At 40.5% G+C, this 13,705-nt stretch overlaps 1 protein-coding gene across 15 annotated transcripts in view; it reads right to left on the bottom strand.

The window, feature by feature from the left end:
- Positions 1-13,705, bottom strand: part of clasp2 (cytoplasmic linker associated protein 2) — a 557,389-nt gene that overhangs the window by 382,978 nt on the left and 160,706 nt on the right. For 13 of the 15 annotated variants that reach the window (XM_041189359.1, XM_041189360.1, XM_041189361.1 and 10 more), the window contains exon 8: positions 9,227-9,364. In XM_041189359.1, coding sequence (XP_041045293.1) covers positions 9,227-9,364 — 138 coding nt within the window. Of the gene's footprint in view, positions 1-9,226; positions 9,365-9,763; positions 9,955-13,705 lie in introns of those variants that run through there. The other 2 variants (XM_041189371.1, XM_041189374.1) reach the window with 2 other exon arrangements.

Below are 13,705 nucleotides of genomic sequence, written 5' to 3'. Positions count from 1 at the left end.
AATTTCCACCAGCAGTATTTCCACAGGATACTCAAAGTCAAATGGGAAGAGGAACAAACAAACTCGAACATCCTCACCAAAACCAGTTCCTCCAGCATTGCAATCATGATCACACAAAATCAGTTCTACTGATCTGGACTGCATGCCAAGTAATCAGCTTCTGAAGCAAATCCTCTTTTCACAACTTAAGGATCGCGCCCGATCGCAAGGTGGACAGGAAAAAGGTATCAAGGATACTCTGAAGGCCTCTTTAATAAGGGGAAAAATTGAAAACCGTGTCTTAGAATGTTTTCAGACTAATTTCTTTGAACAGCACTCTCTGGAGCCAACCAGAGAGCAGGCTATACTAGTCCGGACATTGTGCAACGAGATAGGATTAATTAAGGACTTCATAGTGAAGGCGCCCCAAAGTAGCACTGTAATAATATGACTGAATTTTAAATTCAGTTTGAGGGAGTCCAAGATTAGTATTTTTAATTTAAATAAGGGCATGAAGGCAGAGCTAGCCAAAATGTACTGGCAAATTAGGTTTAGGGATAAGTCAACAGAAGTGCAGTGACAGACATTTAAAGGAATATTTCAGAGTACACAGGATAGATAAATTCCAACAAGAAAGAAAAATTCTGAGGAGAGGACCTGCCGCCCGTGGTTAACTAAACAAGGTAAAGATAGTATCAAAGTTGAAGAAAAAGCAAGGATGGGTGGCAGGCCAGAAGATTAAATAGAATATAAAAAAACTGCAGAGAATGACTAAAAGATTAATGAGGAGGGAAAATTTAGAGTACGAGAGAAAGCTAGCTGGCAATATAAAAACAGATAGTAAGACTTTTGATAGATATTTTAAAAAGTCAAAGTGACCGTTGGTCTTATAGAAAGAGAATCTGGTGAATTAATACGGGAAAAAGAGATGGCAGGTGAACTGAACAGGTATTTTACATCAGTCTTCACAATAGAGGATACAAGTAACATGCCAGAAATAAGTGTAAATCAGGAATTGGAAGGAGGGAGGGACTCGGCAAAATTACAAACAACAGGCAAGTGGTACTGAGCAAATGGAGTTTCGGGCTGACAAGTCCCAGGGTCCTGATGGGCTTCACCTTCTGGTCTTGAAAGAAGGGCCTAGTGACATAGTTGATGCATTGGTTTTAATTTTCCAAAATTCCCTAGATTTGGGCAAGATTCCATTAGATTAGAAAATAGCAAATATTCAAAAAGGGGAGACAGAAAGCAGCAAAACTCCAGGCCAGTTAGCCTAACATCTGTCAAAGGGAAAACTATTGGAAGTTATTATTAAAGATGTTATAGCAGAGAACTTAGATAAATTCAAGGTAATCAGGCCGAGTCAACATGTTTTCGTCAAAGGGAAATCACGTTCAACCAATTTATTGGAGTTCTTAGAAGTAACAACATGTGCTGTGGATAAGGGGGAACTGATGGATGTACTGTACTTAGATTTCGTGAAGGCATTTGATAAGGTGCCACATCAAAGGTTACTGCGGAAAATAAAAGCTCACGTTATAGGGGGTAACATATTGGCATGAATAGAAGATTGGCCAGCTAACAGGAAATAGTCGGCATAAATGGGCCCTTTTCTGGTTGGCAGGATGTAACAAGTGATGTGCCACAGGGATCAGTGCTGGGCCTCAACTTTTTACAACTTATGTAAATAATATGGATGGAGGACCAAAGGTATGGTTGCTAAATTTGCAGAAGATATAAAGATAGGTAGGAAACTAAGTTGTGAAGAGGGCATAAGGAGGCTACAAACAGATATAGATAGGTTAAGTGAGTGTGCAAGGATCCAGCAAATGGAGTATCATGTGGGAAAATGTGAAATTGTCCATTTTGGCAGGAAAAATAAAAAAGAAGCATATTATCTAAATGGTGAGAGATTGCAGAGCTCAGAGTTGCAGAGGGATCTGGATGTCCTCGTGCATGAATCACAAAAGGTTAGTATGCAGGTACAGCAAATAATTAGGAAGTCTAACAGAATGTTATTTTTTATTGCAAAGGCAATTGAGTACAAAAGTAGAGGGATTATGCTTCAGTTATTCAGAGCATTGGTGAGACTACATCCGAAGTACTGTGTATTGGTCTCCTTATTTAGTGAAGGGTGTAAATTCGTTGGAAGCAGTTCAGAGAAGGTTTACTAGACTAACACCTGGAATGGGCTGTCTTATGAGGAAAGGTTGGACCGGCTGGGCTTGTAACCACTGGAGTTTAGAAGACTAAGAGGCGGCATGATTGAAACATAAGATCCTGAGGGGTCTTGACAGGGTGAATGTGGAAAGAATATTTCCACTTGTGGGTGAATCTGGAAAGAGGAGTCACGATTAAAAATAAGGGGTCCCGCATTTAAGACAGAGATGAGGAGAATTTTTTTCTCTGAGGGTAGTGAGTCTTTGGAATTCCGTTTCCACCGTCTTTTGAGGAAGAGAGTCTTTGAATGTTTTTAAGTCAGAGATCATTGGGGGTAGGTGGGAATGAGGACTTGAGGTTACAATCAGATCAGCCATGATCTTATTGAATGGCAAAGCAGGCTCGAGGGGCTGAGTGGCCTATTCCTGCTCCTAATTCATAGGTTCGTATGTATATTCATATGCATGGGAGAAACTTGATGCAAACTGTGCCATGTGGTGACACCTCATCAAACAATCCACAACACAGTTGGAAACTGATCGCATGAACTCTGCTGTCGAGAAGCAATGAAAGCAAAAGGAGAGAGCGCAGAACCCTTGCTCAAGAATCCCCTTTCTTCAGATCAAATCTTTCCTCTCTGCTCAAAGACCTGTGACTCCAGGATTGGCCTGCTGAGTCATCTGAAGACACACAAATCATGAAGCCTGGCAGATGTCATCCTTATTTTGAGGGACTAACGACATTGGCATTCAATTAATTCTGAACTTATAGTAATAAGATCACGTCATATAGCACAGACATTACACAACAAGCAATTTGCATCCATTTTGAATACTAACATCCTCATTCCAAAATGCAATTCCAGGACAGATTTTGAGCAATGTGGGAAATTGCTTATTTCATAAAAAAGAAAGAAACTGAATAGAAGGGGAAAGGTGGAGTCATTGGATGAGGTAGGGTAGGATGAATGCAAACTTGTTTTTTTTACTATTTTGATTCCATTTAGTGTGCTGACCCATGTGCTGGGAAAAGCCTGTATTTTCTTTTGTGCGATATCTCTATGAACAAAATGTGGTGAGCATTATTTTGAAAGAAGGGTAATTGGTTTCCCGATTATGACATCATTTGGTTTCAAGAAATGCCCATATGACCTGAGGTTGCCATGGGGCTGAGCAGCTAAAATACAAAGGGTAAGTAAAAAGCTAATTGAAGTAAGGGGTTTGGTGGGTGGGGCAGAGTGGTTAGCCTGTTTTTTTTCCCTGTTTGGCAGTTCAGAAGACTGGGAATTCCTGAAAAGAGAAAACGAGCAATGCTCTCTCCAGATGGGATAGTTTTCTGTTTGACAATCTTCAAACAAACCACACTGTTGAGGCAGGTCTCAAGAATACAGCAGAATTTGTGTTACTGTGTGTTATACAGTTGGAAAGGACAGAACACTAAAGACACGAAGCGTGAGGGGTTGTGGATCAGACAATATCCTTTGCTGCTGTTGAAATAGTCCCACGGCCCACCAAACCATTTAAAAAGAATGGAGAAGCAAGTCTCTGGGGAGTCTGTGCCATAAGGACTGTCATGATGCAAGTGAAAAGATGGTTCGTAGTCATGTGCCTTGTTGATGGTAACCATGTCCAGGATCTTCAGGTGGAATACACTTGCTGCTAAATGCAACTCAAGACCCAAAGCAACTGGAGGGGATGTGAAAGATCCCACAAAACGAAGGCCCAGTTGGAAAGACTGCAAGATTACACATATTACAATTGTGCATGAAGTAATATGAGTGCACTTGTAACTATGTGAGGTTAATCTATGTTGTATTGACTATTTAAAGTGAAACTTATCTTTTTACCTGTGAATTACTGTTTGAGTCATGTTGATTTTAGCTGGTTTGTTCCAATAAAGCTCTTAGAAGTGAAATCTTACCATGTGGTTTGCTTTCCATTGTGCCATGGGGATTCCTTTCTTTTTAAAGAGTTATCGGTCTCTACAGGGTTTGTATCATTAGATTTGGAGGTACAGATATATTGACTGTCAGCTGTGGCCCAGTTGGTAGGACTCTCACCTCTGAGTCACAAGGTTGTGGGTTCAAATCCCATTCTCACACTTGAGCACAATAGTCTGGCAGAAAATTCAAATACAGTACTTCAGTGGACGTAAAAGATCCAATGGCTTTATTTAAAAAAAAAGCAGGAGAGCTATCCCAGTGTCCCGGCCAACATACAGCCCTCAATAAACATCACAAAAACAGGTTGTCTGGTCATTATGACATTGTTATTTCCTACAGTGACTACACTTCAAAAGTACTTTATTGGCTGGAGGGGCTTTGAGATGTCCGGTGGTTCTAAAAGGCATGATATAAACGCAAGTCTTTTTCTTTCTCTCTTTTCACCGTCACTGTACATGAGGTACTAGATTTTAAAATAAAACATCACCAAAAATATACAAAACATCCCATGGTGTTTCAGAGAAATAACAGCTATATGCCAAAAGGGCAGAGTTATGAGCTAATTTAAAACATTTTAAATGATAGGTTTAATGAGCTATTTTTTAAATGGGAGCGAAGTGTTATCAAATCGGATGGTTCAAGTGGCATCATGCTCTGCCACAAGAATAGAGTGGAAGGATAGGGTGCATCGGAGGACAGAGTCAGTGGAAGCAAAGAATATGGGTTGATGGGTACGGCTGGAGGTGATTGCAGCAATACAACATTGAATGCACCTGTAAATGAGGGCGAAGATTTTTAATTTGATCTGTTGGGAGATTTGGAGCAGATATACAGGCGAAAAGGACAGGGGTGATAGGTGAGTGGGATTTAATGCATGGCAGGTTATGCGGAATGAAGTTCTGGACAAGTTGAAGATGTGTCAACTACAAAAATATGAATTCGATCTTTATGGAACATGTCACAGTTGGTGTGAAATTTTGTTGGATACACATATATATATATATATATATTCGCTGTGAATGTCATAGTTTCACCGACATATTACATAAATTATGCTCATGCATTCACTTCCTGCCATCTATTCATGTCCTATCCACGCCAGACAACTCAATAAAAAAATGAACTTAAGAGGACAGAAAGAGGAGACAACTTTTTTGTTTCAGATTTTTTTCCCTTCTTTCAGTACTTTCCTTTATTTTCTATCATCCCCTCACCTTTTCTCTCATGTTTTTTATTTACCTTCTCTCCTCTTTCTTTCATCTTTTGCTCGCTCTCACTTCTTTACTCATTTCAAAGATTAGGTTTCTTCTCCCAGATCTCGATGATGGTCTTGTCCTCTCTGCTTAGTTCAGTTTTGCCTGTGTGAACCTGCTCAGCTCCACTTTTTTAAAAATTATATATCTTATGCCAATTTAGAAAAAAAAAATTTACAGCTCAGGTCATTCTGCCCATTCTGTGCATATTCAATGAAAAGAGCTGTCCACTGGCATCCCATTTTCCAGCTCATTAGTCCGTAGCCCTGCCATTGCACATCCAAGTATTTCTTTTTTTTAAATGTGATGAGGGTATCTGTCTTTAACACTGGTTCAGACACTGAGCTCCAGATCCCCACCACATTCTGGGTGAAAATATTTTCTCTCAACCTCCCTCTAATCCTTCCATCAATTGTTAAAATTGTTAAATTGTTCCTCCTTGTTAAAATGTTCTAATCCTGCCAACATCCTCATAAATCTCCTCTGTATCCTCTCTGTTGTAACCTTCCAGTAATATGCTGACGAGGGCTGTATGCAATATTCTAGTTGTGGTCTAACTGGTGTTTTATACAGGTCAAGCATAAACTCCCTGCAATTTTTTTTGCCTCAGTCAATAAAGGAAGGTATCCTGATGCCTTATTCACTACATTATCTACTTGTCCCACTACTTTCAAACATCTGTGGACATACAATGCAACATTCCTCTATCGCTCTACACTTCTCAGAACCCAACCATTGATTGCATATTTTCTTGCCTTCTTTGCTCTCACTAAATGCATCACCTCACACTTCTCCAGATTGAATTCCATTTGCCACTTTTCTGCCCACCTGACTCGTCGATGGATATCTTCCTGCAGTCTATAATTTTCTTCCTTACCAAAACTACACAAAATTTTCATTTCATCTGGAAACTTCTTAATCATGTGCTCACATCTAATTTTAAATCATTAATATTTCTCATTAAAAGCAAGGGGCCCAGTAGGGGCCTACGCAGAAGCTAACTGGAAACAGCCTTCCAGTCCCAAAACACCTATCGACCCATTGCTCCCTGCCGCTGAGTTAATTTTGCATCCAACTTGCTACTTTCCTTTGGGTTCCATTAGCTTTTACTTTTTGATCAGTCTGCCATTTTGAATTTCATGCAGGCTACAACATCAAATGTGCTACCCTCATCCATCCTCTATGCTACCTCAAAAAATTCAATCAAGTTCATCAGACATGACCTTCCCTTAACAAATCCAGGTTGAATGTCCTTGATTAATCTGTGCTTTTCTAAATAATTATTTATACAGTCCCACCAAATAGCAGCACTCAGGACTTGAAGATGGTGGCAGTTTGAAAGAAGACCCCGTGCAAACAGAGAGACGGAGCCACTTGGTCAATCGTGGAGTGGCATGGTTTGGCTTGGCGGCATCAATCGCAACTTCGGGGTGTTGAATGCATTGTATACCTCCCTAATACCCCTTTTCCCAGATCGGTTTGTTGGCTAGCATCAGACCTGCAAGTGCATGGCTTAGGAGATGCGAATTGTTGCGTTGGAGCTGTTGCCACTCAGCAGGCTTTTGGGCCGGAATAACTCTGTACAGGAGCGGCTTGGGCCAGCAAAAGGAGGTAGCCTTCTTGGCCTGAAGCTTTTTGGCAGTGGAGTGATAACAGGATATTAAGGATAAACTGGTGTTTGCCAACCCACTGGATCTACCTGGGATCAGAGTGCTTCCTAAAACTCTATATTTGCCTCAAATCCATTCTCCTCAATATACTATCAATGCCTGGTACAGAGGATGTCTGGAAAACACAGCGTATCACCAAGTTAGAGGTAGTCATCAGATGTATCTGTGCTGGGGAGGGAGCATGAAGACATAAAACTCTTTTTTTCTAATTATCTTTTCTACTCTCTCTTGTTGTGATGCTGGTGCTTTGCTGTAGTGACACAGTTTGTTATATTGCTAAGTAATTCTTTCTTCCTTTCTTGTTGGTTACGCAGAAGCAATTTTACCCACAGCAAATTTCCACAAGGACAATAAAGCGTATTGAATTGAAATAATATATTGAATTTTTCTAATAATTTGTCACCCACCAAGGTTAGGCTGACAAGTCTCTAATTACTTGCTCTATCCTTTTCTCATTTATAATGCCTGGGTTCCTATGCCAAGTGTGTTTCTTTTTATAAAGCAGTGAAATTAAATACAATGGCTTCAAGTTGGACTCAAAACTTAAGTCAAAGTAAAGATATGAAAGTAAATGTGCAAAGTTCATAACAGGTACAGGAGGAAGTGGAAAATAGCAGAGAAGAACAAAACCGACAGCCCAAGTTCAGGAAGACTAAAACCAAGAATTGAGTCAAAAGTCAGATCTTCAAACTATTGCTGCATTGGAAAATATCCAACTGGTCCGTCAGGTCAAAAGATTGGCCATAAATCAATCATATTCCATAGAGAACATCATGGATGGACCAAATTACAAAATAAAATTGCTAAGAGTGCAACACTGTGATATTACAACCAGTGGTTATACACAAAATGCCTGCTTCAAACATAACTAAGTATACTACAGTAAAGTAGATCTGCACAGAAATCATTTGTAAAGCATAGTTGGTGCATATAATCATGTGAATCAACTGCTGCAGTTTGAAAAGTTAATAAAATGGAAGCTATGGTGCACATTTTCCAGCAAAAATGCTCACTTTCAGCTCTGTCGTGGTCAAAAAGTATCATACTTGAACAGTGAAAGTTACAGTCACAAACAAAGCTCAGCACCTGCATTATCTATTTTATATCCACATATCTCTGAATAAATATACATTAACTACGTCTACACGACAGCAACATAAACGGACACGGAAAATTCCTTTGCATCAGATTTGCATCAATTTATGTGATATCACAAGTGTACAGGATTTGGGATGCTTTTTTAAGAAGAAAATTATGCTCTCAGTTGGAATTTTCCTTGTAGAACTACAGCAATGTCTCGGTCAAGGTGAAGACACGTACTGTTTCCCTACCCCTTAAAATATTTCAATTATGCTGGTTACAGACAGCATCACTGAGCAGCACTATCACAAGTAAAGGAGCTGCAACTTCATATCAACTGAAGGACACTGGATTTGGTGATCAAGGAAACCAGGCACATGTGTACACCTGAAATATGCTTTACCTGGGTGGGCTGGTTTCAGAGTGGCTTCCTAGCCACTGTGAAGCCGAGGTGTGTGTGTCTTGTTATGAAACTACCAAATGCCAGCTAACTCAGGACATAAGGCAAATTTTCCAGCTTGTTTCAGAGCACCCTGGGTTAGTAGGGTGCAGAGTGGCCCTTAGGCCAGTTTAGAGCTAAGCTTAACATTCCTTACTGTGCAATCACAAGACATGCAAAGATGCTGTCCGGAACTGAAATCATTGATGTGGCCTGGTAGGGAAGGAAACACTGCTCAAGGGTCACAAGAAACAACAGGAAAATACACGTTTAAAAAAATCCAAGAAAAGGACAGTATTTAGAACAAACTATACCCCTGCATTTCTTCTCTCTTTTGGTCAATACTGCACTAGCAATTGATTTAGTACAGGAGATACAATTTAGCAGACAACGCATTTTCTCAAGGTTCAAGAAATTTACTGCTGCTTCGTAAACTGAACAGTTTCTCAACACAACGTTTCCAGCAAGCCCAAAAATAAATATGGTCAAACATCTGCCCATGGGAAAGTCATCTCTAGTTATTTAAAGACCTCATCAAATACAGGGAAAAATTTTCAGAAAAATAAGCTGAACAGGCGATTATTTGCCTTTTCATCTTTTTTCACAAAAACATAAACTTCACTAATCACGCCAATTAAATCTGAATTTGCAAGACAAGTCACACTATTAAATGCAATTTTTAAAAAAATCAGTCTCACAGTACCTGATTTAGATCCGGGTACAGAGGCTGATCTTTTGCCGCCCATGCTTGTGCTTCCCATTTTCTTCGTAGATGCCTTAAACGTAGAATTGGCTGATGGTCTGTTTCCATCCACAGACTCCTCATCATCAAAGCTTTTGTCTTTAAAAAAACAACACCAAAAATATTAAAGCTACAGGAAACCTTGAATAATCAGTTATTATTTGCAGTTCTTACTAAAGAAAAACAAATACCAATCACCATGACTATGATTTTCATTCTCCATGACAATTGTGACTGCAAAGTGAATATGAAAAAAATACCCACCCTGGCGAAGTAGCATTAATCTAGCCTTTGATTGTATCAAGCACATCAACACAGACTGGTATAAAGCTGCATATCAGTCTATTCTACTGACATTTCAAATCCTGTTTTAAATACCAAAATGCATGTGTGAAGCAAATCCTTGTTTCTGCTGCTTTTGTCTGTGCTCCAGCCTACGCATCCTCCCACTTTGTGTCACTAGCTCTCTGCCTTTTCCACCCAGACTCTGCAACTTACAGGCACAGATCCTCTTGCAAATCAGCCGTCTCATTCCTTTTTTTAAAAAAATGCTGTCAATTCCTCTCATGCAAGAAGCTCCCAATAGGTCACATGACAAGTTTAAGTCAATTTTCAATAACAATCAATTCAGGTCCCCATCTCAATATACTCGCCATGAATACAACAGAGGCTTATTCCGGCATCTTTACCCTTTCTCCCTTCACTAGGTGCTCAGCAGCCAATCAGCTAAAAGATTACATCATCTCAGACAGCCAGTGCCAGATAGGAGGTGAAAATTCCTCATGCATATAAATCCTGTTCTCATACACAACTGCAATTTCTTTATTGCAGATTCTACTACATTCAACCTGCTCAGTTGACTTCAGCGCTAGATCTTATTTCAAGTATAGGATTTATATCATTTTCTACATTCTATTTCCTTTAGCCTCCTTCAGCTGCACAGCTAATGTTACTTAAATAATCAATAATAAAACATCTCTCATTCATTGGGCACCTTTCATTTTGTACATTAAGCTGGAAACAGCTTTTCTTTTTAACCAACTAATAAATATTGCATGATACAAAGTACAATATTGCTGCCTGTGCCTTGGAAAGATTTTTTATTTGTGGGCCTACAGCACAGCTGTGCTGACTTTACACAAGCATGTGCTTTGGGTTTTGTGCTGCTGAAGCTGAGATTTAATTAATGAATGCAAATGAACAGGGCGAGCCCCAGTGGTGGTGTTAAGCATCCGATCAGTTCTGTAAAGCTCAATACAATGGCACTAACAATTTATCCTTCTATAGCACCTTCAATGTAATAAAACATCCCAAGGCACTTTGCAGGGTTATGACTGAACAAACTATAACACCGAGCCACACCGAGATATTGTCAGGTGACCAACAGCCTGGCCAAAGAGGCAAGTTTTAAGGAGTGTCTGAAAGGAGTAAAGCGAGCTAGAGAGGCAGAGGGTGTAGGGAGGGAATTCCAGAGCTTCCAGTCTTTGCAGTTGAAGGCACACCCGCCAATGATGGAGCGACTAAAATCACAGCTGCTCAAGAGGCCAGGATGAGATATCTCGAGAGTTGAGAGGCTGGAGAAGATTGCAGTTATAGGGAGGGGCAAGGTCTTGGAGGGATTTGAGACAAGGATGAGAATTTTAAAGTCAAGACGTTGCTTGACCGGGAGACAATACAAGTCAGCAAGCACAGGGTGATGGGTGACTAGGACTTGCTGCAAGTTAAAGACACGGGCAGCAGAGTTTTGGATGGTCTCAAGTTTATGCAGGATAGAACACGGGAAAACAGCAAGGATTGGGAACAGTTAATTCTAGAGATAACAAAAGTATAATGAGGATTTCAGCAACAGGTAAACTGAGACATGGGCAAAGTCGGATGATGTTGACGTGGTGGAAATAGGAGATCTTAGTGAGGTGTGAATAGGTGGTTGGAAGCTCATCTCAGGGGTCAAACGTAACAACAATATTGCAAACACAGTAGCTTAGTCTCAGAGTGTTGCCTGGGAGAGGGATAGAGTCAGCAGCTAGGTAATACAGAGTTTGCAGTGTGGTCCGAAAACAATGGCTTCAGTCTTCCAGATATTTAATAGGAGGAAATTTCTGCTCAGCCGGTACTGGATGTTGGATAAGCATTCTGATAATTTAGCAACAGTGGAGGAGTCAAGAGAGGTGGTGGTGAAGTAGGGCTCCATGTCGGCAGCGTACATGTAAAAGCTAATGCTGTGCTTTTGAATGATGTTGCTAAGGGACAACATTTAGATAAGGGATGGCTGGGGTCGCTGCAAGCACAAATCCTTGGTGGGCACCAGAGACAATGCAACATGAGTGGGAAGGGTGGCAATGCAATCTTAATAAGTGTTGAAAGTAGAGGTTTTTAAATATGCAATTCTGTATACTTATCCAGTTTCAGTGATGCAAAGGACAATACAGAATAGAAAAATAATATACTATAGTGAAATTAAGAAATACTAGATGTCTTAATTTCATTTAAATTGTAATAAATTTAGCAATCTATCAGCAAACATTCAACTTTTGTACTTCAGTATTTAAGAATTTAGTCGAGTGCATAAAATCTAATGCTAATTAAGAAAGTATCAAATCGCACTACTTCTCATATACCAACTACAATACTGATTTAATATACCATTGGTGTGAAGCTGAACTACAACAAACCAGAAAAGAGGCGGTGGCATCGTGGTAATGTCATTGGGGTAGTTACATGAGTTCAAATACCACCACGGCAGACAATGGGATTTAAATTCAACTAATAAATCTGGAGTTAAAAGGTTAGGTCAGTCTCAGTTCAAGTGACCATGAAACCATTATTGACTGTCGTGAAAATCCATCATGGTTCACTAATGACCTTTCGTGAAGGAAATAGGTTGTCCTTACCTGGTCTGGCCTACATGTGACTCCAGACCCACAGCAATGTAGTTGACTCTTAATTGCCCTCAACTGGCCTAGCAAGCCAACGGTAATCACCTCAAAGACTGCAAACATCTGGGGGCTAGAGCTGTCTCACCAGTCAAGCAACAGCCTAACATAGTCATCCAGGCAGCAGTGTGTTGGAATAGTTGAGACGAGAGATAATGAAGGCATGAATGAGGGTCTCAGCAACAGATGAGTTGAGACAGGGGTGAAGTCAGGCGTTGCTAGGGAGTGGAAATCAGTGGGCAAAATCGGCTTCAAGAAAATCTTGGGAATCTGAGTCATCCTTGGGGCTTTCTTCAGCCCATAATTATCAGCATTATAAAATCCTGCCTGAGCTTCGACAGTATTCTCAGGAACAGAATGGAGAGAGAGAATACATCTATCAAATTCAGTGAGAAACTGTTGAAACCAGCTCTAGAGTTCCATAGCAGAATATTTTAAAGCACTTTCCGTTCAGAAGCATCTCCCTCTAACTAATTTTCCTCTTCCTCCTTCAGGTACTGTGACAAGAGGGCGTTGGTGACCATGGACTTTCATTAGATTGGTCCATGATTATGCTTGGCAAAGCACTGCAATGATTTGCCATTGTCTTCTAGAATATGGCTGACCAGTAAATTCTCCCCCTCTTAATTAATTATTTTTTTTTATTTTTGTGTTAAGAAGGGTGAAGTTTGGATTTTGATTTCACTTTAGAGTGGAGACAGCAAGTCTGAAGCTCTTTTTGTATACCAACATTTTCCCTTGAAGTGGAAAGCTGCATTACCAAATCGGATGAGTGGTTTAGGGAAGCTAAAACAAAGTTGAAAAAACTATAATGTTGCCTAGCAACAGGAGGCCCACAGACAGACAAGAAACAGAAAGCAGTTTTCGTTCAGTTGAAAGAAAGTGCCAGGAGCAGCTGGACACAGGAGGGGGAGCTGCAGGGAGTTGCTGGACAAAAAAAAAGTCCCAAAACAAGCAGTGGAACAGGAGACAGGTCCCAAGAAGACAGTCAAGTCAAAAGACAAGGGACAGGAATGGAACAGGTCCTGTTCAGTGGAAGTTAAAGGAAGGAGCAGAGAAAATAGCTCTAAATTAAAAACAGAAACCTGTGGGGAGCACAATTAAAGCAAAGTGGGTTTGCAAGAAGCCAGAAGATCCGAGGAGACAGCCAAAGATGGGTGAGACTCCTTACCAAAGGCCTGTGAAGTTTCTGTTGGCACGACTCAGTACCTGAGAGAGTGCATGAAAGGCAAAGCTTGAATGCACGTGGCATTTCCGAGGAGGGAAACATCGGAAAGAGAGATCGAAACCTTGGAGGTGAATCCTTGTGGAAGACGCCCGCGAGAAAGCATCGTTTGTGAGAAGATTCCAAAATGAGTTCTTGGAAAGTGCAGGTTGGAAACCATCACATGAAAGATGGAGTTCAGTGAGACCAGATGGCTCACAGTATAACAAGCATCTGGGGGGAGTTGATGGGAGATCCAAAGCATCTGATTTGGGTGGCATCTGCCACATGGTTTCAGAGTGT

Source organism: Carcharodon carcharias, chromosome 6 (genome assembly GCF_017639515.1).
Source record: "Carcharodon carcharias isolate sCarCar2 chromosome 6, sCarCar2.pri, whole genome shotgun sequence".
Classification (NCBI taxonomy): domain Eukaryota; kingdom Metazoa; phylum Chordata; class Chondrichthyes; order Lamniformes; family Lamnidae; genus Carcharodon; species Carcharodon carcharias.
The sequence above is the reverse complement of the archived record's forward strand: the minus strand, read 5'-3'. Positions and strand labels throughout refer to the sequence as shown.